Here is a 26,636-nt window from a genome sequence, read left to right as displayed (position 1 = left end):
TGAACTGCGACCATCTTAGGAAATGTACTGCACTTCACAAATTCTGGAACGGGACGAATGGACAAATAGATATTGGGAGGCTAGAAGACTGATGACTGAGTTCCAATAGTCTGGAGCATTAGATTAATAATAATAAATTTGTGGTTTCCTGTTAAAAAACAGGAACGTGTATTATAGAAATCACTCTTTCAGGGATAGCTCTTCTGGAGCTGACTTGAATAATTTCAAAGGTTCCGGGTTCGATAAATTTTGCATACATACTCGGACCCGTTTATCATGTACCAACTGAAGAATTTTGTAATTATTATGAAAGATTTTGTTTAGACCAAATACAGTTTCTTCTCTTGGGTTTTTCTTATGTCGTATATAAATCAAAGGTAAAATTTCACAACTATACCGCGATAAAATTCTTATCTAAACACTTAAGTTTCTGATACGAAGTGTTTCCATGATTTAACGTATCCGTTACAAAAAACTAAATTATTAACAAGATGGAGGTACGAGTGGTCTATTTGGCAGGCTTGCTAGCTTCAGCCTATGGGGTAGCTGTGAGCAGTATATCTGATTCTTCCAAAGCTGTTACTTTCCCAGAAGGCTTCCTATTTGGAGTTGCAACAGCCTCATACCAAATCGAGGGAGCTTGGAACGAAGATGGTAAGTGAAAGTCCCACACTTTCATCCTTCATCAGTCAATGTTTGACTATAGTAATTACAGTTATAAAGCTTTTCAGTTGTGAAATGTCATTAAAATAACGTAATAGCTATTTTTGGAATATAATATAGGCCTATTCAAAATTTTGTTACATAAAAAAACAAAATATTGTTATGTTCATAGAATAACAGATTATGCACTAAACAATCCAGAGTTAAACACGTTCTCAGTTCGAGGGCTTGAAATTTTTCATTTCACCATAACTCCCTGAATGACTTCGTGACTGATTGTGAGACTCACTCAACCTTTTATAAGTTGTGTATCGAAACATATCCGAGCTCAAAAGGCAGCTGGAGTATTGTTCAGAGCACATAAACCGGAAACGAGAACCAGAACGAGAACGAGAAGGGCAAAATTGTTAAAATGTATATATTTAAATGCGAGCGTTCACAATTAACGAGAAGCTTGCCGGAGCCCGGGAATAGAAACGTGAGGTTGCCCAAGTTTCAACTTTGCCGTTTTCGTTTCCGATCACAGCCTGCTACATTTATTCTGTTGCCATGATATTTGATCGTCGTATAGCCTATTTTGTAACAAAGAGACTGTGACATAATTTTTTCTTCATGCATCGTTTCTAACTAACTCAGAAATTCAGAAGAATCACTTTCAATATATGACCACATGAATTCAAAACTTAAATTTAATATTCTGTGTCATAAATTCTAAACTTGGTTAACCTGTGTTTATATTGGCTGGTTTGTTCTCATGAGAGAACATCATTGGTCAATTATACACAACATCAGAATACATAATATCGACTTTACATAATGTTATTGACATACATATCGATATGCATAGCCGTTTCCGTTCTCGGTTTATTGTGACTCAAAAATCTTCACTTTCATGTCCTCCTTTTCCAATTCTTATTCTGGTTCTCGTTCCTGGTTTATTGTGGACCAGCCTTAAGTCCTCCTGGTACAGATGCCGAGAGTTGGAACTGTGCCTCCTGTACACCTCATTAATGTCTAGGCTAATGGACACTTCACTCTTAGTCCTATAGAAACATTTCACTAGTATTCACTAATGTGAGTGGCTGTCACTAAGAAGGACCAAGGATTTGTACTCAATAGAGTGATTTTTGTAAAAAAATTAGAAGTATGGGATAAAAGCTTAACAATCCGTATAATACGGAAAAGAAAGTTTACAATGCAATATTATAATTCAAGGACTCTACAGCAAAATGAGTATTTCGCTCGTGCTTAAATAATATGAATTTTGCAATTGCTAATTGCGGCAAGTGTGTTGCACGCTACTTTTTCTATGAAAATGACAATGAAACAGATCAGGGAAAAATTTTAAATGTAAAAATGACACTCTTCTAGTCTTCATATTCTATCTCCAAGCGTGTATATTGTAAGATACGTTTCCAAATGGCAATGATCTCATGGCAACAATAGTATATTGTTTACTAGCTGTACCCGTGCGCTCCGCTGCACCTGTTAGAAATAAATATAAAGTAATTACATAATTAAAATAGGACATCTGCTCCAGAGAACATTCGTGCTTGATAGAAGGATAAATCATTTAATATGTCACTTAATTTAAATTGTATTTAGATAATTAAAATGCGATCATTTTGCTCCAGAGACCACTCATTTAGTGCAGTGATAATTCCTTTAACATGTTTCTTAATTGTTATTACATGCAAATAATTAAAATATGATCATTTGGTTCAGAGAACATCCGTTTTTGGTGCAATTTGGTCCCATCAAAATTTTGCTTGGAATGAAACGTATCGGAAATCACTTTAAAGAAACTTTTGTTATGTAACATTTTTCACAAAAATTAATAATAAGCGACATATTTTGGTTTATTTCATTCAGGCCCCCTTATAACCTCCCTTTAAAATAAAGTATTTTGAATGCCATATGGCCTAAAATCTAACTTACAACGAACTTAATTTATATTCCAATTTTCATATAAATCGGTTCAGCCATTATCGCGTGAAAAGGTAACAAACATCCAGACAGACAGACAGACAGATAGACAGACAGACGGACAGACAGATATAGAAACAAAAATAAAAAAAAGCGATTTTCGATTTCAGGATGGTTAATTATACATGTTAGGACCAATTATTTTTGGAAAAGCGAAAATTACCAGAAAATTTTCGACTACAGATTTATTATTAGTATAGATGTAAACACATATTGTTTATATAAACAATAGTTCTCGTTTTTAGAGTAGGAAATTTAATTGTGTAATTCTTAATTGTATGCACAGAAAATTATTTTATTTATATATGTTTTTATAATACCTCAAGATAATAACTTACATATAATAATATCATGACCAGCAAGATAAAAGAACTTAAACTTTGGAAAAAACGTAAAATATTTGAGTGTGTGTGTGTTTGTGTGTGAGTGCGTGCGTGTGTCTGTATGTGTGTGTGTGTGTGTGTGTGTGTGTGTGTGTGTGGTCTTCATGACACGTGCTTTCTTGAAAGTTTTGTATTGAACGGTTGCACGGGATTTTAATAAAGAATCTATCAGAGTTTGGTTTTCGTGCAGGTAAAGGTGTTAATATTTGGGACACGCACACGCATACTAGGAGTGACTTGATTGCTGACCAGTCTACAGGAGACATCGCCTGTGATTCTTACCATAAATACAAGGAGGATGTTCAACTGATGAAGGAACTCGGGGTAAGGTCATCTCAACAAATATCTCTGCAACAACTCTTTATCCAATACGTGTAATGAAAGTTTAACTGCGTCAATATACATCTGCTATGTCTTAAATACAGAATGTAAACGATAGGCTATATACTACCAAAATTATATAGACAATAGAGTTAGAGGTAGAGGTACTTATCAGACGAGAATATTTGTACGAAATGGAAATATAAAAATTGGAAATTTATCTTTTGAAGAGGTGGAGAAGTTCAAATGTCTTGGAGCAACAATAACAAATATAAATGATACTCGGGAGGTAATTAAACACAGAATAAATATGGAAAATGCCTGTTATTTTTCGGTTGAGAAGCTTTTATCATCCAGTCTGCTGTCAAAAAATCTGAAAGTTAGAATTTATAAACCAGTTATATTACCGGTTGTTCTTTATGGTTGTGAAACTTGGACTCTCACTTTGAGATAGGAGCATAGGTTAAGGGTGTTAGAGAATAAGTACTTAGGAAAATATTTGGGGCCAAAAGGGATGAAGTTACAGAAGAATGGAGAAAGTTACGTAACACAGAACTGCACGCATTGTATTCTTCACCTGACATAATTAGGAACATTAAATCCAGATGTTTGAGATGGGCAGGGCATGTAGCACGTATGGGCGAATCCAGAAATGCATATAGAGTGTTAGTTGGGAGGCCGGAGGGAAAAAGACCTTTAGGGAGGCCGAGACATAGATGGGAAGATAATATTAAAATGGATTTGTGGGAGGTGGGATATGATGATAGAGAATGGATTAATCCTGCTCGGGATAAGGACCAATGGCGGGCTTATGTGAGGGCGGCAATGAACCTTCGGGTTCCTTAAAGGCAGTAAGTAAGTAAGTAAGTAAGTACTTATCAGACGAGACTGGCTGCATTCCAAGGCAACTCAGGCCAAATATGTTTTGTGTGCACCCGAGCTGCTTGTCAATTGTATTCCTCAGAAAAGTTGCTCCACGCATTCCTATCTAGCCATCAATTCCGTATTCTGTCATGCCTCACATATTTACATGAGCCGTCATATTCTCGTCACCAGTGACGATGATCGATTCGGCGTCACACAAACACAAGTGGTGCCCCATTTTTAGAGACGGAGATGGTGATGAAAGGGAAATTGTGGAGAGTGTTAGTCAAATGACGAGGGAAAAACGTAAAAACACTCACAATCTTGGCATGTACACCACAAATACAATTCCACCATTGCCGGGATTTGAACTCGTATTCACGGTCGACAAAGCCAGCGCCCTGTAAACTAAGCTACAGTGCCAGCTATACAGAATGTAAAGTATGGTCAATCGACCAGAAATATTTAATAAGTTTCTTCTATCTCATTCTTTCATTTTAGTGTAATATTAGGCCTATAACCTTATGGTTATGGTAGTACAGTATATAGTAGCTGACAATCACATCTTTAATTCCATCTAAACTTTTTGGAACAGCAACAAACATTGAACATATAGAAAACTCCGCTATGCAAAGCGTTGTTAAAAAACTGAAGGGCAGTACTCCTGATACTAATTCAATTTTTCATTAATTAAATGTATATCACAAAGCCATTAACAGAGATGAAGTCCAATGCAAATAGTTCAATGAGCTAAAAGGTCCAACAGAAATTGTCCAGACAACAAAATGTCCATGATATAAAGTCCAGAAGGAATTAGTCCAAAGTACGAAATGGTCCAATACTTATATGATCCAAAGTATGAAATGACCTCATACTTATATGGTAAAGATGAACATATTTCTCAGTTAAGTTATTTCCCAATGCAAAGAAAAGTTCTATAGAAATAAGGTACAAGCTGACATAAAGTCCAACGGAGAAGTCATGAGTTTTAATCTAAACAAATCTAAGTTTTCATTGTTGTGATGTACTGTAACTTCAAAATTCTCATGAAGTGAGCTCTAAAGGAATTTCGGGTAAATTGAACAAAGTAGAAATAATACTGATGCAAAAAGATAAGCCTATGTTGCTGTACAGACAAAATTTATACTACTTTCATTCAGAGAATCGAAGTAGAACGTCAAAGACAGTATTGGATTTGTTATAGCAGAAAAGTCTGCAATGCAAGATGTATTACAAATTCAGATCTGATTTTGATTCTTCCTTATTTACTGGTTAAGAACAATTTCTTGTTTTGGTTCATTTACCACTGTCACTGGACAATTTATGTTTGGACTTTGGAAATTGGGAATTTTGAATTAAGGGAGCTTATTTCTATGAACATTATGTAAAAAGGACTTTTCACTTCATTGGACCTTTTGGAAAGTGAACATTTTGTGTAGTGGACCTTTTGGGAAGTGGACATATTGTGTATTGGACCTTTTAGGAAGTGAACATTTTGTGTATTGGACCTTTTAGAGTCAAGGACGTTACCATCATCTGAACTTTATTTCAGTGTGGACGAATTGAAATTGGACATTGTCTCTGATAATCCACAAAGCTTGTGAAACGAATATCAAACAATTCCATCCATATGTCATTACTGTAATTTTATTGCAAGTCACATACTCTCAATCACTGATATCAGTTGATTAACTCTACTGGCTATTGTTATATTCGCCATGACCTTGTTTATTTGAGATTCTCAATCTTGCAATGTCATTCATTTTCAGAAAAATAAATTACATGCAGAAACTATTTTTATGAGCAAATTATCACATTGGAACAAAACATGTTTAAACTTATCGTTAACAGCTTATATAGTTTACATGTACTATATACAGTAATGTAAACTGACCACGAAATTAATCTGTTAATAAAATGTTTAAATAGGTACGCTATCTTCGGTGGTCTTCTGGCTACAGTGCTTTCTTTCAGGTTCAAGCATTAACGGTCGAAGCCCAACCCAGAGTTAATGATTTTTAGGAGAGAAAATTCGTTGCCAGACATGCAACTGTTGAGGAAGTGACTACACTGCCCCATATTGTACATTTACTGCTTATAAAAGATATTTTTTTCATGAACAAAATTAATGAAACAATAATGTATTACGACACAAGTTTGGGAAGTGCTGTTTACAAAATCGAGAAAAAGTTTGAAAAACGAGCAGAGCGATTTGTTCAATTTCCGAGATTTTGTAGTGCACTTCATAAACATGTATTGTACAATATTTTTAGCACGATCATATTTTTAAAACTGCAAATACAATATATATTTTGCATTGAAAATTTAGAGCAATATTATAGCAAAACCTTTGCAAAACTATAATGTAATGGTAACTAAGTAAGAAGTGAACTGTAATAGATCTATTTCAATACAGTTTTATGTTATTTGGAATGGTTTCCCTAGCAACAACTTTGTGTGTGGGAATTCTAACTTTCAAGGCCTAACAACAATAACTGTAAATACAACAAAATCACGATAGTGCAAAAAATGTTATTGTACTCCAGGCCCTATATTTCTGCGTTATAAATTCTTGGCATTAGATGTTACCATGAAACATTTTTGAAAAGGCAAGAGTTGAAATGTGCACATGCAAAATCTCCCATCTCAACATCGATACCTTCACGACGTATGCTACTTGAAAATGGGTATCGATTCTCAGGATACCAATAAGTCTACAATGATAAATGTGAATAGACTTTAGAGAAATCGCAACACGACAATCCGGCTCTTCGGCCGAGCTCTTTGCAGTCTTCGGTTACGCAGCACAGTCTAAATAATTCGATAACTATAAATTAATAATGCAAAATATCATTATACGTAGTTAAGAATTTAATCACTCAGACTAAAAATGGAGCTGCTCAAACAGTCTGTCTTCATGTCCAAACACATTTAAGAGGTGACTCACCGTTCGCTACATGTCACGTTAAAAAATGGAGATGTTATATTCCCCGATACCAGTTTTCAGCTCTTTCAGTGTATTTACATTAATTTTGTACACTTTGGCTTTTATAAATCTTCAGAGATCCATGACACATGAGGTTATATGGGCTATCGTAGAGGCTTACGCATTCTTACCGAAAACTCTAATCTCTAATACTGTCTGAAGTTTATCCATAAAATAATTCGCTTTGTGCACCATCGCAGCTACCAGCTTCAATCAAATAGGGAACTGAAAATAAGTATACTAATTTTCATTTTTATCCTATTCCATTTCTAGGTTGATTTCTACAGGTTTTCCTTTTCCTGGTCTCGAATTTTGCCCAATGGACATGTAAACGAGGTTAATCAAGCAGGAATTGACTACTACAACAACTTAATAGATGAACTAACAGCGAATGGAATACAACCATATGTAAGTAGCAAATGTTTTAAAACATAGTTTCGAAACAATTTATGTACACGATATTTTTATTTTATTTACACGACATTTTTATTCCGCTTGTCTCAATTTTGAAGGTAAATATTTCAAATGGTGTGTACCCCAACATGTACGGAGTTAAAGAAAATATTTGAAATCGTTAAACCTTATTTATTCTGAATAATATTTTGAACGATTTTGGTCAACAACCTGTAAGATATAAAAAAAGTAGTGTTTAGCAATTTTATTGTCTTATTATTGTTATTTTGTTCCTCCATAAGGAACTTATTCCTCAGAAAATATCATTAAGGCATCTCGTTGTCCGTAAGACTTTAATTCCTTCATTTTCACTTCAGTGTGTAATATTTCAAAGCTAGTTATCGTCATTCCAAGAGAATCAAAAGCCATAATTTATTTTATAATTTTGCTTTCAACTTCCAGTTTGCAACTAATTGATTCTTTACTTACGATAATAGACTACACTTTGTTTTATGATGGACAATTCAATATTATATTTTCTAAACGTGAGTACAAAATCTGTGTAAATCTGTTATAAATGATCTTTTGAATTGTATATTAATACTGCATCATCGATAGTTAGAATAATAAATTCATTGTTAACCATTCTATAACCAAGATTTGTTTTTACCTCAGTTTCATTCCTGAAAATATTGATAAAGTAAAGGACTAAGAGGATCTCCTTGACTAACACCTTCAGTTATCAGTAACTTTTCTGTGTTTTATTTTCAAGTTTTATTTTGTAAATTTGTTAAAATAAATATAAATAAGTTGAATTAAACTGTTAGGAATGTTATATTCTTCTAGTATTTCTAAAACAGCCTTGAATTCTAAATTGTAAAAGGCCTTCTCTAAATATAAAAAGTGCACTGGTTTATTGTATTCTAAAGATTTTTCAGGGATTTACCTTATCGTGAATATGGCATCGTTACAGGAACGACGACAACTAAAACCTTATTGTTCATTATAGGGAGGTACTAAAATGAGAAATTAAAATATGTAATTAATTAAGAAATATCGGAAACTCAGTGCGACTTCCAGTAACACTTCACTTTACGAGGACATCGCGGCGCCGCTGAAGCTTCTCCACACTGATCAATCTGCCTATCTGAGTGTCCCCACTAAAATTAAAATATTGGCTTCGCTAGTGATATCAAGTTTCAAAGTTAACATATAGAAGTAAGACAAATATTTTTTATAATAGACCGTATTCTAATCAGATAAAAAGTTTTATTTGAATGTTTCTATAGTGTTTCAAATTACTATACACATATTAAACGAAGACAATTATGTTTTAGGCTACAATGTACCACTGGGATTTACCACAGCCACTCCAGGACATCGGTGGTTGGCCAAACCCTGTTATCGCAGAATACTTTGAGGATTATGCCCGGATTTTGTTTAGTAACTTCGGAGACAGGGTGAGTATCAGAAATTAATAATGTAAAATATTCCCTCTTGAGATATGTATGAAAATATAAGATACCCGAAGGTAAAAAGGAATAGTACTGTAGAAGAAATACACTTATCATTCGTAAAATATAAATATGTAGTAAGTGCTCTCGGCTTATTCATGAAATGAGTAGATCACTGGCTTCCTATAGTGGAAATTCGGAATAAGTACCAAATTTTAATTACCTTCACTGTGTTATTTGTATCGTAACAAAAATTAGCAATGTTTATAAAAATTACAAAGTCATACAAATCTTAGGACGCACGTTAAGAGCTAATTTGTTCGAAAATGTTCTAGAATAAACTTATGAAATAACTGCCATATGCGAGTGAGGCCTGAACTCCGAAACATAAAAAGACACGAAATGGAAGCAAATGAAATTACTTTTTTTTTTCAAGAAAACAGAAAGATGTGCTTTCGAGCCAAAAGATTTATAGTGTAATTTTAGAGAAATTTAAAGTGAAATAAGCCATTCGTACAGTTTAAAAATAAAGAAATTGATTGAATAAATGAATGTTTAAGAATAATAAAAATGTTGGTGACGTGCGATAGGTAGTTGAGGTGCTGCGCTGTAGGCAAAAGGGTCGCGAATTCGATTCTCGATAGGGATAAGGGTTTTTTCCTATTGATCTGATCCTTCCAGCTTCACTATGTTCCTTGGGCTCGTTCAGTATCTACTTAACAGAAATGAATACCGGTACAAGACGTTTCCTTGAGAGCAAAGATGGCCAGTAGAAACAAAACTTTTGAGAGCACGAGGTAACATCGCGGATAAGGTGTTGTGATTCAAGCCAGAAGATCACGAGTTCGATTTTCGATGGTGTCATGAATTTTTTCCATTTCTTCTGGCCGTTTTATGGCCATGGGTTTCACACAGTCTCTAAAAGAAATAAGTACCATGGTGTTCCTAAGGAGCAAAAGAAAGCAGCTCTTAGGATTGGTATCTTACTGCTCCTCAATGCTAAGTATCTCATGAGATTGAATAAATCTGTATGAGTTCTAATTCGTGATTATTATAATTGAGGCATTGACATGGGAAAGGCCGTAACTGCCAAAAATTCGAATTTTTAGGTTTTTCATTGAGAAGGTAGTAAATGGCCATGCCAATGGCACAGAAAAGGTAGTATGTCCATATGTAATGAAACGAAGTTGGAAACGTAGTCACTAGATGTTGTAAGTTGTATGTGCACAGCTGTTGGCGCGGAGAAGGTAGTAACTCCTTTTACAACATCAGAGTGTGTCTAGACAAATATGGGCTGATAACTGTGCAGGGCAGAATAAGAATCGGATGATTCTAATGGTCCTGATTTACATTATTGCCAAGAAACATTTTGATTCAGTGGACTTGAAATTCCTGGTTTCAGAACATTCCTACATGCCAAGTGATAGGGAATTTGGCATCATAGAGAAAAGAAAAAAAAGATGCAAGACCATGTTTCCAGAAGAGGTAAGGCCTAAAATAATGTAATAATGATGAAGGATGAGGATTTCTTCGATTTTTCTGCAGAATGTGACAAGTTTTTGAATACAACTCCTATCAAAATCAGCACCCTCAACTGGATTAGACTCTCAAGAGCTGATTTTCCTCTAATAAAAACAAGACAGTCATTTAATGACCTTGAAATGTGGACAGAGCACAGGATTTTAAATAAAGGACAGTCATTAACGTCAATCACTAACTTGCAGTGCTTGCAACACCTTGAAAGAAGACCAGTCGTCCCTGATGCCGAAAAGAGACTTGTTATCTATGTTAGACTTCCTCGATGAAAAGTATAATGTATTTTACCGAAAAATTTGTGCATAATGTATAAATAACGTTAATTCTCAGTTTGGCTGAGGAGTGATTTCAATGTTGTATTTTCATAAAATAGGATTTCACAGATAAATCTGTGCCAGACTTTTCAAATTTCATATGTAACACAGACATGAGTGTATGCCTTCCATTTAAAGCAGTTTCTGTAATAATGTAAGTGAGAAAGTGTTCATAAATTTGTTTTTTGCTTCCCCTGAAAAATTTTGTTTTTGGCAGTTACTACCTTTCCCATGTCAGCGCCTCAATTGTAATAAAATGAATAATCAGTGGAGATGATGTCGACAGTAGTCAGAAACTAGTAGTAATTAGAATTCAACTCCATTCGTAATAATTCATTAAAAAACGTAAAAATCCAAGAGTACGAGTAGGAATCTATAGCATTTTTATACCCAACAAAAATTAACAAAGATTATGAATGTGTTTCAGGTCAAATACTGGATTACGTTTAACGAACCTTCAACATTTACCGGAGGTTATGAAAGCGAGAAAGGCCACGCTCCCAGCATTGGGGCTTTAGGAGTGGGAAAGTACCTAGCTACTCACACGGTGCTGAAAGCACATGCTCGTGTTTACCATCTTTATGACGAGAACTTCAGAGCTTCTCAACAAGGTAAAAGAGAGTGCTAGCAATACCGCATGAGTTAAAAGTAGCCGTATAGGCTAACACTGCTGGTATAGAAGTATATGATATTAACGTCTAGGTATAGTGCGCGACAACAACTGTGGCTAACTGCTGTCTTCATTCAAGTTTTTAAACAAACAAATGTTAAAATAACTAGTATTTTAAAAAGTGACACTCAAATAGTTTTCCAACTAAAATTCTAGTCAAATCTAATTTAAAACGCCAAAATAAATCAACGTAAAGATTAATTTTTGGTCCTACAGAATATATCTGTTATGGTAACAAAGGGAAAAACACTAGAGGAGAGCGATTCGATCCGATGCTGTGGATTGAACTTCGGCGTAGCTCAGTGGTTAGAGCACTTGGTACGTAGAACCAAGGATCCGGGTTCGATCCCCGGCGCCGGAGCGAATTTTTCTCCTCTAATAATCATTAAAATAAATCAAACTTAAAATAATTCATATATCATGAACTAACGAATATGAGAGCAGAAATAAATTTAAAAAATCAATAACAAGTCACAAATACCACTAGATGTAAAGTGTCTTGAGTTATAACGAATGAAGTCAATAAATGATTCGTATATGAAGAGTCAAAATAGTAAGGAAATTAGATAACACATATTTAAGATATATGCAGGGTGACTCACGAGAAGTCCACACCTGTGGAGTAATGGTCAGCACGTCTGGCCGCGAAACCAAGTGGCCCGGGTTCGAATCCCGGTCGGGGCAAGTTATCTGGTTGAGGTTTATTCCGGGGTTTTCCCTCAACCCAATACACTTTTGGTGTTGGACCCCAGATTCATTTCACCGGCATTATCACCTTCATATCATGCAGATACTAAATAACCTAGATTTAGATACAGCGTCGCAAAATAACCGAATAAAATAAATAAAATTCATGAGAATTTACCGCCACTTGCGGAGCTTATTTCCGAAGGCATTCTGAGCAAAAAATGTCATAAAAAACATGGGTCCTAATCTCAATATTTTCAGAATTACACTAATTTGAAGTTGTTTGTAAAATAGCGTTATTATTTAGTTTTAAGGGTAAAAGAATATTACAGATAAAGAATTAACTATTCAGGAGTATCATTTCTTTAATTAGCTAGTATTCTGAAGCTAAAATGTGTTGTGAATTCCATAGTTGCTTCGTACAGAAACTTTTTTTCTATTTTAAACTACAAAATTACATTTTTCTTACGCATTTATTACAATAATTGTTGTAAATCTCGCCACTCCTGTAAATTCTTCAAGACTATAAATTAGGTTACATAATTGCACTGTAAAGAATCAAGTTCTTAAAGTCGTATGATTTGTAACAATTTTTGTGATAAGTGCGTAAGAATAATGTAACTTTTAGTTAAAAATTGAAAAACAGAATCTGTGCAAAATAATTAACAACATCTTTTTAGCTTCATAACACTAGACAATGAAAGAAGTGATACTTCTTAATACTTCTCTATTTGTAATATTTTTTACCCTTAAAACTAAAGGAAAAAGGCAATTTATTAACAACTTCAAATTAGTGTAACTCTGAAAATATTGAGATTGAACATATGTATATATGACATTTTTTTCTCAGAATGTCTTCGGGAATAAGTGCCTTAAGTGGCGGTAAATCCTCATGAATCGCACGGTCAGCGCGTCTGGCCGCGAAACCAGGTGGCCCGGGTTCGAATCCTGGTCGAGGCAAGTTATCTGGTTGAGATTTTTTCCGGGGTTTCTCCTCAACCCAATACGAGCAAATGCTGGGTAACTTTCGGTGCTTGATCCCGGACTCAATTCACCGGCGTTATCACCTTCATTTCATTCAGACGCTAAATAACTTAGATGCTGATACAGCGTCGTAAAATAACTTAATAATGTATGTATGTATATATATATATATATATATTACTGGGTTATATACTCGCAAGTATCTATTGAATTAAGGTGCAGGGTCCAATATGTTTTATTCGAAGGGAAATTAATAACGGTAATAATACAGGTATGTCTGTCTATTATATGCCATAATTGACACAGTTTAAAAATGTTACAATATTCACGCTGCCGAAAGACGCCGTTGCAGGCGAAGTGTAGTGAGAAGGTCTCGTTCGGGTCGATTATCTGGTGAGGCTTCTTCGAGATTTTCCCCAAATCTAAGATGAATCTGAGGCAATTCCATGGAAAATTCTTGAATTTATAGCGGGGAAGGTTAAATATAATCTACAAGAATAGAAATATTTGCTTCTAGAATAACTTATTCTAACAAATTTTGTGATACATTTGAACTCGATGTTGAAAGCGAAACATCTGAAAATGCAGGTGTTTCTAGTGTAGGCATGAGAGTAAAGGAAAACAGAAGGAAAAAAATTATTCAAAATGAAATTATTGGACTTTATGCTATGTAGCAGAACAAATCTGATTTTATTCACAAGCCGCCACAGCTATTGAGGTGTACATATTACGCCACAACACTAATGTCCGTTCCATGAGTTTCATTGTTGTTGACAAGAAAATAAATATTCAATCAGAATCATTATTATTTTCAGGAAAAATTGGAATGTCAATCAACGTTCCTTGGTGCGAACCTCTTGATAACGCTACAATATACATTGACGCTTGCGAGAGACAACAGCAGTTTGAGGTAAGTAGAGTGATATAATTTAGGCCTAAGTGTCCCTCGGATCAGGAACTCACTTAAAATATCTTAATGCTAAGATTGGCATTTTACGTGAAAATAGTAGTACAGACTTATGAAATACTTTCGTATTCTATTCAAATAGGAGTTATAATACCGCAAAAGCACTATTAGCTTTTCTCTAGAGTCGTGTACAGTTAATGCCTTTCTTTTCAATGCCTTTGTTACGATTTGTATTCTTGTTAGAACGTCTTCCCAGTTCACAGTTCATTTGCTAACCTGAACAGTTATTTGGAACCTGGTATCATGTAAATTATAGCAGATGGAATAATTCCAGAAAAAGAATTTCTCCCATGTCTATTAAAAAGCGTTCAAAGTTTTTGGCCTTGGCTGCTGAGCGCGCAATGTAGGTCTACTTCCGTGCCTCTAACTCTTGCTAAGCTATTTTCCAGTTTCTAATTTTCAGAATTTAAAAATTATTTCCTTACATAGTTTAGTTCTCTTCCTATTTGAGACTCTATAAATACTTGCTTGGAACTTTTTCAAAATTGGGTTGAAGGAATGCATCTGCTCGGTAAGATTCATTATCAGCTAGGCTTGTCCGACTTTCTATAGCATACTGGATTTATGTAGACAAATAGAGGGGAGAAATCATCACAAGTTTTAAGTAGGGTAGAACACACAATTCATAGTGGACACCAGGGACGGCTTTCGAAGAGGGGCTGCGGAGCTGCAGCACCCCCAGACATTTGTGGCTCTTGTCTAGTTTCATGTTGTGAAAAACATTTATTATAAAGTCTCTATTTAGTGGCTCGAATTTTTAAAAACATTTTGCACTCAATGACATGCACGCAATCGTTAGTGAAGTCACTTCCTCCCCTGTTGCTGCCAGAGCGAAACCAGAGAAAAGGACTATAGGGTGAAGCCACTTCCTCCTCTGGAGCTGCCAGTCTCGTCTCGGATGCTGTGCGCCTTAGTTTTACCCCTCTTCCCTGCTGCCCCTTGCCGTGAATCCAGAGTTTCCAGGCGCTGCAAAATTTGCAGCAGTTTGTCAGTAGCGCGTAGTTTTAAATATATTTTCTTTAATGTTATGAGTATAACAAGTGCAACAATGTTTAATTCTGTACAATATTTACAGTCTATTCAGTTCAGTACCTTAACAATTCAGGAGAAATGTGAAATTAAGTGTCCATCAGTTGAATCTCATAATGGAAAGAGCCGCTAAACAAAATACAAAGGCTCGCATATATTTTGATAATTTATCCAGTATCCCTGCTTTCTTCTCTCGATCTCCACACAGTCTGTATTAGATTAATGTGTTTCAAAGAAAATTTCATCAGCTGGGGCAATAAGATGGATTTAAAATAAGAACAGTAAATGTTGTTCATGAGAAGAAGGAGCCATTGCTAGAATGTCTTCAAACCATAATGGAATCTGAAACACCTAACATCACAATAAATGAGGCAAGCGTCCTGCTGCGTACCCTTGAATATCCTGAATTCAATTTCTGGCTCAGTTATTTTTTTCGTTTATTGATGTATCATGTATATATACATTATACAACCAACTACAACATCGCCAGTTAGATATTTCTAAGGTTCAAATCTGCATATAAAAAATTAAATTATGGTTTATTTAACGACACTCGCAACTGCAGCGTCGCTGGTGTGCCGGAATTTTTTCCGCAGGACTCTTTTAAATGCCAGTAAATCTACTAACATGAGCCTGTCTCAATTAAACACAACTTACAAGATAAGGCGCATGGAACTAATCTTTAAATAAAGTAAGTTGCTTGGTTTATTTTTGTATGCAGCCCCCCTTAATTCAATACCCACGAGCCGCCACTAGTGGACAATACTGGTCTAGTTGATGTAGAGAACATACAAGTGGTAATACCAATGTGCCCCTACTGTAGCTTAAACTATGACTTCGTTGACGCAAATGGAAAGGCTATTTAAGTAATAACAGAACGTGTATATTGTGTGCGATTTTTTCAAATAAAGTATTTGTGCCCTGTAATTTGTATTAATAATTTTTATTGAATAACTTAATGGTCCAAAATGTACTAATAATGTTAATGGTAGATGGTTATCAATAAAATTGTATTTACTGCCAGTCGAACAGCTTAGGCCCCAGGGCGAATCACGTTTACAACTGTTAAATACAAAGCACTCCTTTATAATATTTCTCCGCATGAAAACTTTTAACGAGGGACTTCAGTCTGAAATTGTAGAAAGCTTCCTTCTTAAGTGTTGCTTCAATTTTGGGAATCATAATAGTATTTCGACACAAACACTTATTTATTTACTACTTTGTTATATACATTGTAATGTGACCAGCACTATTAATGTTTCTTTTCGACTTCTCTCAAACAGTGTTACTTTTTCAATAATGGCCTATACAGAATGAACCGTAAGTAATGTCACTAATTTCAAGGGGTTATTTTTTAGATATTTCAAACAAAAAAGTTTAATACAATTTTGCTCGTTTTGCTTCCTTTACGAGTTAAAAATTGTATTATAAGAAATATTTCATAGCATGTTTTTAGGAAAGCCATTGATTGAATACCCAATACACTAAGTCAATGTAAGTAAACAATATATTACGATAATGAATGAAAGAATTATAGTTTGGCCTTTAAATGTGCAAATTGCTCCGAACAAATACAACATTTTTAAATTCCTTTGCAGAACGAAAATTTACATTTATTACAATCAAATTTCTACACTGTAAAGGATAAAACTAAAATTAATTGAATAGTTTTATTATTATAATACACTGCTCTCTTAAACTGACCGAGCATATTGGGAATTAAATCAATGACCTTCCTAAACAATACAATGAAATGTTTCTTATAATACAGTTTTTATCTCGAGAAGAAAGCAAAAAAGCGGGCAAAATTGTATTAAACTTTCTTGTTATAAATATATCATAAAGTAACCTCCTGAAGTTAATGACATTACTTACGGTTCATTCTTTATAGTAGAGTCTAAAACCTATGTTTACGTTTTGTTTTTGAACACGGATTTATTCTTTTGTGTTTTTGATATCAGATATAAGAGTTCCTAAACAGATAAAGTCGTTGAACGTTTAAAATATAAATAAATGGCACACAAATATTCCCGGAGAATATGGCTAGGGACCTATACGAAAAACTCATTTAGGCCTGTATGTAGGTATAATTTTATGTATACAAAAAAATAAATGCAGAAATTAATTGGTAAAAGTCAATGACAATGAAAAACCTGATTTATTTCAGATGGGTTTGTATGCTCATCCCATCTACAGTGAGGAAGGTGACTACCCTGATATTGTAAAAGAAAGGGTGGCAGAGAACAGTCTGAATGAGGGTTTCACGAGATCAAGACTCCCAACTTTCACACAGGAAGAAGTCGCGTACATCAAAGGTACATACTGTTTTCTCAGATTTGTGTCTCAGATATTGATAGAACCAGGTAACGCCTTTTGAGCGACACCAAATTTTAATGTGTTTCTTTTTAGAGAAAGTTCTTTTCAGCAAATTGGAAGTTTTTAAAGTTGTTATTTTTGAGCGGGCTGTACTTTGATCGATGGTCAAATGTAGTGACGTAACGTTTTGAAAACATTGGTGGGTGTCGTCTCAACTATGTGGCAAAAGGGGCAGCCTTGGCTAATTAATTTAATGCCACTAAAACTGAAATCGTATGGAGACCCTGATTGTTCATGGAGAGTGGATTTGATAATTTTTTATGATCGTTGGAACATATTATTTCTCTCACACTTTCTGTGCATGAAACACGCAGAGTATCTGGATAACGTCCTTTCGTTTCATTTTCTTTTACTCCACGATCGCTAAGAATTTTGTTCTTTTATTTACAGTAATTGTTAACTGTACACCTAAAATAATGACATGAATTAAAATATAATGAAAATCGTTTTACTTCCCATAATTGAAGGGTTCAGAACCACAGTGGACCAAGCGACATTTACTAAAACCGTAGAAAACAAGGGTTAAAATGAAGTTATCACTATAATTCAATGGAAACATATAGCAAGTAATATAAAGTATAAACATTCAAACTAAATTATATGTCAATCTTCATTAAACTACGGTATTCACTTAACTTCAACCCTTGCTTTCTCCGCTTTTAATAAATGGAGCTTGGTCCACTATGGCTCTGAACCCTTCAATTAAATTTAAGATATGAAGAAAATGAAATCAAAATTGCTTAACTTTCCTCACTTAAAATTAATAGAAGCTTTAACTCACCTCCAACTAGTAGTCCCATCAGCCGAAACGTAGGCTACACTTTATGACATTTAATTTCATCTTTGATAGTCATGCCGTTACCCCTGTTCGTGCCTCTAACGTACTCCATGGTAAAATAGCAATAATGACCGATACAATATTGATGTAGCTACACTGCACTGGCAATCAGTCGAAAATAGTCGGGTGAATTGTTTAATTATCATTAGGCCTATATACAGTCTGTGGTAAAAATTTCAAATTTCCATAGTAAATTCTTGTGGCTCAGAAGGAACTTGTAACTCGGCTCAAGAGATACTGCTTTCGCTCAATATGTACGTCCCAATATTGCCTAACCAGTTATGTTTTATCGCTTCAGGCACGCATGACTTCTTCGGGCTCAATCATTACTCCACGTATTTGGGCTTTCCCCTCCCAAACAGTGACGGAGAGCCTTCAGTCATAAAAGATATGGGAACTATGATTCTTCCAGACCCTAGCTGGCAAGGATCAGCCTCCGTCTGGTTATATGTAAGTATTGTACGGATCGTTAGTTACGAAAACCTTACGATTGAAACCTCTTCCGATATGCTACAACATATTATGCACAACATATTATGCAGGAATATCTGAGTTATGTAAGAGCAGGCACGATTAACTTTGCATATTCCTCATCAAAGACGCTCAAAACATGTATAAAGAACTTTTTGCATGACATTCAACTGAGCTACCGGCGTAGCTCAGTCGGCTAAGGCGCTTGCCTGCCGATCGGAGTTGCGCTCGGGTGCAGGTTCGATTCCTGCTTGGGTTTTTTTCCGAGGTTTTCATCAAGCGTAAGACAAATGTCAGGTAATGTATGGCGTATTCTCGGCCTCATCTTGCCAAATAACATCTAACATCAATTCCTTCGACGCTAAATAACCTCGTAGTTGACACAACGTCGCTAAATACCAACTAAAAAAGTGACATTCAACTGACTAGTAAAAATATGCGTTTGCATGTGAATCCTGTCCCTAATTATTAGGCTTGTAGTACTAAAATTTTTTCGCTGTATGGCGAACTAGTCAGTAAAATTTGCTCAAAATATAGAGTAGAGACATTTTTTTCTTCCATTGCACTTTAATGAACCAACTTTAGACTACAAAGCAGCAGTGTCAGAACCTAAACAACGGTCCAAACTGGGAATTAAATTTACTGTACATCAAATCAAACGTTAGCTGATAACAATAAGGAAGTTTTTACTTTGAATATATTATAGAACTTGTACAATTTAATTTAGCCTATATTTAGTTGAAATTATAAAAAAATTACAATCACGGAGCACAAGTCATGAACACTAGTATAATTAGAAGATATATTGTGTAATAGACTTTATATCCCGCTTGATCTGGTAATTTTTCTCAGTTTTCTCTCAGATTTTTCAAACTCTAAAATGAAGTTCAGGTATTCCTACAAGAAATCCTAGCACTCTTCTTGCCAAAGTAACATTTCACTGTCTTAATAGTATTATATGTACAAGATGGTTAGAATTAAACTGTTCCTACTTAACCAGTTCTACGCAGGGAATTGTTACTAGGAGCACGAAATTCGACATAAGAAAGGTCCAGACTGCCCTTCATAGCTTATGGTTACACATTGACCATCAGTTAACATCATGTAACGCACAGCAATGTGTCGACATTGTCTTTAGACTAAAAGTTGGTGATTTCTGGTCTTTGACATTCCTGTAGAGTAACGAAGCATAATTTGCTCTTACTGAGTGTAGTGAATATTAAACATTTTCGAATTTTGGGACTGCGCCTCCGGAACGAGATTCATGAAGTTCCTCTGTATAGGGAAGGGGTCACTGGTGCGTCTTCATAGGTGATTTCATCATTAATCTGCTTTTTTCGATTTTTGAAATTCTTATCCTCCATTATTACTTCATTTTCATTTCATGGACACTTCTAATGTAGTTCAAAACATCCTTATGTTCCACTATAAACACTACTACTTTTCACGTCATATTTATCTAAATTTAAGTTTAAATTATGGTTTATTTAACGACGCTCGCAACTGCCGAGGCTCATATTTATCTACCAGATAAAATAAGTGTCCATGTACAATGGGGTTCAAAGATACCTGATCCCTACCGATAAATTAAGAATTAAGAATTAGCCACAAAATCCCGTGAAGGGCAAGGGCCTCCTGACTATGCAGGTTGGCTTGTCAAGTAGTTCCAGGTTAGCCACTCCGGGAATGATGGCCACTTTTGTAATGTAATAGTTTGGGATGCTGTCTGGGTTAACACTGACGGGTCCACTGTTCACTAGTCGTTGTTTGGGTTGCAAGTCACTTTGTGATGAATTTCCGTTCTCGGTCTTTCGCTGTTCTTGACCATAGATGGCCGAATCTTGATCTAAATTCGTCTACCCACCTTGTCTTTTGTCTTCCAGCTTGCGTTTGCCAATCCTTGGGTCCCATGTCGTAAGGATGTATGTCCACTGGTTCGCGTTGTATCGCATCACGTGTCCTGCCCATTTCTTCTTCAGCTTGTCGGAGTAATCGATAATTTTTTGTGTAAAAGTGGTTTCGTTAGTTATTACTTCCATGAATAGATGGCGAAGATAACATTCAGTGTCGCCAATAGTACTTAAATATACTCGCATTATAGAATTCAAAATTTCATCCCGCTCCGCTGATCCTCAAGACCTGAAGGGAAGGCCTCAAGTCCTTGACTCTGCCAGAAAAAATAAAGTATTATTATTATTATTATTATTATTATTATTATTAATTAAAAATCACTAGATTTAGCTGGAAAAACCGCTCAGACTGTCAATAATGAGAATAATTTATACTTACTACATCATTTTCCCCCAAACACCTTTTTAGCCGTCCCAATAATAGTGTCACCTATTGAGAACTAGCGGAACTATTTCAAAGTTTGTCCATTTGTTATATCTTTGGTTTTGACTTATCCCGTGATTAGAAAGTTCGCTTACACAATCAGAAAATTGGAGGTGAGATATATTTGAACGGCAGTGCACATCTTAGTTATCTTCGGTTTAAAAAAATCTCTGACATGAAATCAACTCAATGAATTGTATGTCCAGGTTGTGCCATGGGGATTACGCAAGCAATTGAACCGTGTCAAAGAGGAGTACAACAATCCCGCTGTCATTATTACTGAAAACGGCTTCTCTGACCATGGTGAACTTAACGACACAGACCGCATCAATTATGTTACAGTAAGTATTACTTTTGCAATCTATTCCTACTTCAAAAGCAAGATCATATGACTTCAGAAATTTGACTGGTGTTGATTTCAAAAATATGACGTCGTTCTTAAAGAATGAATTTCAATTATTGACGCTGACATTTAAATACGTTTCTCTTCCTTTATTTTTCTTTTTAATTCTTCTTTATTTTCTTTCTTTCTCCCTTTCTTTCTTCCTTTATTTGTTCCTTTTCTTTTCTTCTTATTTATTTATTTATTTATTTATTTATTTCTTACAATTTACTGTAGAATTTAAGAACACAGAAACTATTAGTTACTGAAGTACAATCAACGTAGAATAATATTATATTGGGATGAAATTACTGGAGATTCAAGTATCTTATGCTACAATAAAAGAACTACTCACAAAGAGAACAGAACAAGTACCGGAACCACATTTAAATTGATTCAACATTCCGAATGATTCTGTTGAAACTGGCGAATGTCCCAAATGCTTAACATGTGGACACTGTTATAGTGAAAAAAAAAAATATATATATATATATATATATATATAACGTTGAGCCACATTACAATACTAGGCATGCTCAAACATGTAATAATAAGCTCATGGAACTAATATAAATTTTAAAGCAATCCGTCGTCAATGAGGTAAGTTACAGTATTTTAGGGAAGTAAATTATTGTTTCAGTCATTTTCCTGCTTATTGCAAAACACAGAAAATAAGACATATAAGGAAATACATAAAGAAAAATCATAATAGTTTTTCGTTGTGTAGATAATATAAATATAGTTCTATCTAATTTGAAAAGACAAATTCAAATGAAGTATTATATTGTGTTTTATTTTAAAATAACCTCTGCTTTGTATTCTGGATCCTACTGGTCAGTCGTAGATGTCGGCCAGATGTCCCAAATTGTGGAATTAGTAGTAATATTGTTGTCGAAAACATGAAAGAAAATACATAAAGCAAAACATTTTGTTGTTTAGATAATATAAATATATTATAAATACAACTCTCTAATTTTAAAAGACATAATATTGAAATAAGGGGATAAAATATTCTTGTCAATCCCACAAGGACAGTGGTTCTTAATCTTTTTTGAGTCACGGACCTCTTTGAAAATCTGGTGAAAGCCATAGTCTCCTCCCTAGAAAAATGTAAAAAAAGTGAGAAACAATATTAGATACGCTTCTGCTTTTTACGTAGAAATAATATGTATACTGAATATATAGTAGGCCTACATGTTAATTTTTATGTTACTTTCACGGACACTCTGAAGCCCATCCATGGGCCTCCAAGGTGTCCATGCATCCCAGGTTAAGAACCCTCTCACTAAGAGATTAACGACTGAGTGGCCGCTGTTGAACTCTCCGTCTGTCCAATACATACATGCCCCCCCCCACCCAGGGCACGCCCGATTTCTGCTCACCATGAGCACGTCTGCTCTACGACCTACGTCCTGCAGAGCTCAGAATTGGTGCGAAGCACGCGTCTGTATTTCGGAAACAGCGTTGCCGAACATCTATTACTTAAAGTGATTTATTAATAATTAAACTATTAAAAAAAAGGTAAAGGTATCCCCGTAACATGCCATGAAGGCACTTGGGGGGCATGGAGGTAGAGCCCCAATTAAACTATTAAAACATTCTTAAATCAAAAACGCGACAAAAACATTATGCAAAATACATTATTTTTTGGAACTGAGAGCTCTAATGTAAATACGTTTATGAAATGGATATTTCTAAAATAAATTTAATGTGTTTAAAAGGTAATGGGATCAAAAATGAATATGTAAAATAATTTTATTATTTCTGGAAAATTTAAGCGCAAAGGAACAAAATGGTAGGATTTTACCATTGATAGTCTATTATGTAAAGGACTGGTCTCTTAAGTGTATACCCTCTTAACAACTTTCATATATGTTGTGGCTACGAAGAGTAGAAGAAAAAAGATTTTTTTAGTATGTGTGAAAGAAATATCCCTTATCTTGTTTCGGAAAATTTGAAGTGAACTCAAGAAGGAGGAACTCATAATAATTTATTTAATAATAATTTATTTATTTAATCTGACAGGATTAAGGCCATAAGGCCTTCTCTTCCATCATACCAGATATCACATATAAATACAAAAAAGAAATACAAACACTGATGAAAATAATACAAATTAAGTTAAAGCCCTATAGAGGGTCAAGAGAGTCAAAAGAACACTATAGAGCTCACATCGAGCTAATACAAGAAAAAAGAAAGAAAACAGAGATAGCAATGATGATAGTGATAACTGATAATAATAATAATAATAATAATAATAATAATAATAATAATAATAATAATAATAATAATAATAAATACATTACATATTAATTGTCAATTTTACAACAGCATAGTTACAATATTTACTATATGTCATGGGTTAAGGCGAAGTTGTGCAACCTGACAGGTATTCAACAAGCAATTCCATGAACTTGAATGCGATTTTTTAATTTAAATTTGAATTTTGATATTGTCCGACAGTCTCTGACATGGTCAGGGAGAGAATTCCAGTGGCGTGGAATAGATATGCTGAAAGATGAGTATAGGGATGTTCTGTGCAGAGGAATAGAGAGAAGGTACATATTCCGGGTTCGAGGTAGTGAAAGGTAAACAAAACGAGATGCTAGCTCATCAATATTTTCTAAATTTTATTAGGTCTTAAGAACTTTTAATTTTTCTGGACCCATTTTGTTCAAGCACAGGGTTATCTTACGTGACTTACATTTACGGTACATTACCCCTAAAGAACAACCTATCATTACTATAGATATTCCATTAACACTTCCATGCATGTTTTTAAAATATGCGAAATTAATATTGACTTGTGAATAAAATTTGATAATTGTTGGAGATTCAATTCTATTTTTCACAGAGTTATCTAACTGAAATGCTGAAAGCTATAAATGAAGATGGATGCAATGTATTTGGCTACACGTTGTGGACTCTGATGGACAATTTTGAGTGGAATGAAGGCTACACGTAAGTAAAAATAATTGAAATTTCTTAACAGAAGCGAAATATTTGTCGTCTGTTATTGAACATTCTGACCTTGTGTAATATGTCCATTTTATGGAAAACTTTATTATATGCAATTTCACAGAACCAGATAGGAACATAAGACAATATTTAAAGTTTAAATTAATTTAAAAGAGCATTTCGGCATAAAATTAAATTAGCTTTAAAACGCAGGTTGTCACTAAAGAAACCAATTGCTGGCTAGTATATACAGTCACGAAGCTTGAGTTGTGAGACTGCTAGGAACAATAGACTGTGCCGGTACTATTTTGCATTATCTGTAATGAGGCGATATTAGCGATCCTAGTGGTTAGCAACTATCTATGGATGCATATTTACTACGTATTGAGCTTCGTGACTGTATATACTAGACTGTGCTTTATCATTATTATTACTAGACTTCGTGGAATTGCCACGAGAATCGCAAGGTTTACTGCGCACGCGGTATAGACTGTATGAGAAGGGGCGTGCAAAGGTTGGAGTATGCCTCTAATGTGAACACTGAGCAGTATGCTGCTGATACAATAAAACCTGTATCCTGCATTCAAGAAATATAATGAATGATCACTGAAGTAGGAAATGTCTAAACATGTAAATACACAATTATTTTATAGTGAGATATATTAGCTCTTAAAATTTAATGTAAGATACTCACATCATCCTTGAATATGTGCATTGCAGTGAAGAGTTACGTACATTTTGAGCGACTGCAAAGTAACCACCTCCGATGGTCACTTAAACAGTTTTTATTTTGAGAAAATGTACGTTCAACATCACACGATGTTATACGTACATATTTTAAGAACGGAAAGTCACTACTTTTTAGTACACTAACTTCAGATATCTTGTCATGACATGATGGTACATCATTTATAATACGAAGTTGTGAATAGGCAGAATTTTTAGCAATAATGTTTCTCAACTTACATTTCACTTTTTCTGAAATTAGTGAATTGTTATTTTGGATAACGGTTTGTGATATTTTATCCACTATATTAAGGGCTTCTGAGAGTTGTAATCTAGACGATTCTAACAGGATGTTGCTTTTGGACACGATTTTAAAATTAGAATCAATGAACAGAATATCTTCCAATACCTGTTCAGAAAGTAATGATTTTACAGCTGCAACAGCTGAACTGTCTTTGTTATCCAGTGCATCAATTACCTCCATTATTTTGCCGTAATGTTCTGCATAATAATTAACAGCATCCAACAAGTTCCCCAACGGGTCAAGACTGGCTGCGGGGGTAAGGGTACACCAAGGGCAATTATTTGGAACAACAAACACTCCCATTGTAGTATGTTTGATTGAATTCTTGTCTGCACTGAACAAATGTTAAGCTTTAACTATTCCAACCACAGTAATACAAAAACAAGTGGTTACATAGGTATACATTATCTGTAGCTGCTTTATTTGGTCCGGTACAACTCTTAACATGAACTGCTTATACTACGAGACCGGGCGGTCGCTCACCTCCTCTATACTACCGTACATCGGCAACCTGACTGCGTGCTGCGTGTGGCAATTCAACGAAGTCTAATTATTACCATGCATTTTCATGTTACTATTAATGATACAAAGGTATCACATTTAAAAAGGACTATTTTTACTTCCACAGAGAGAGATTCGGCTTGTATTATGTAGACTTTGAAGATCCAGAACGTCCTCGTACCATCAAGGAGTCTGCTAAAGTATATGCCGAGATCATCAGTACAGCACAAATTCCAGAACGGTTTCGGAAGAACAACGAAATGTAACTGAATAGAAAACGTGATTATATCTTCTGAGTATGAACTGAGTTACTGTAAGGTATTATATTAATATTCTATAAATTAGTACAAATTGAATTACTGCAAGGAATTACGTTAATATTCTACGAATTATGTATTTGTGTCCCATATATCTTAATAATATTTGTCATGCTGTGTTATTTGACTATATGCACTGAATTTAACAATGTACTCTATACTTGTATATAAAGTGTAACAAAATACTGTAAA

General features: G+C 34.7%; 1 protein-coding gene across 1 annotated transcript; it reads left to right on the top strand.

The window, feature by feature from the left end:
* The first annotated feature begins 459 nt into the window (after window positions 1–459).
* Window positions 460–26,636, top strand: LOC138708984 (myrosinase 1-like). The gene is made up of 11 exons (XM_069839408.1): window positions 460–654; window positions 3,223–3,356; window positions 7,477–7,611; window positions 8,934–9,056; window positions 11,328–11,511; window positions 14,057–14,151; window positions 17,405–17,552; window positions 18,750–18,901; window positions 21,463–21,597; window positions 24,493–24,599; window positions 26,255–26,636. Exons 1-11 carry the CDS (start codon window positions 492–494, stop codon window positions 26,391–26,393), a joined length of 1,515 nt encoding a protein of 504 aa, XP_069695509.1. The 5' UTR covers window positions 460–491; the 3' UTR covers window positions 26,394–26,636.

Source organism: Periplaneta americana, chromosome 11 (assembly GCF_040183065.1).
Source record: "Periplaneta americana isolate PAMFEO1 chromosome 11, P.americana_PAMFEO1_priV1, whole genome shotgun sequence".
NCBI classification, from domain to species: Eukaryota; Metazoa; Arthropoda; class Insecta; order Blattodea; family Blattidae; genus Periplaneta; species Periplaneta americana.
Note: the sequence above shows the minus strand (reverse complement) of the source record. Positions and strands in the feature narration are given on the sequence as shown.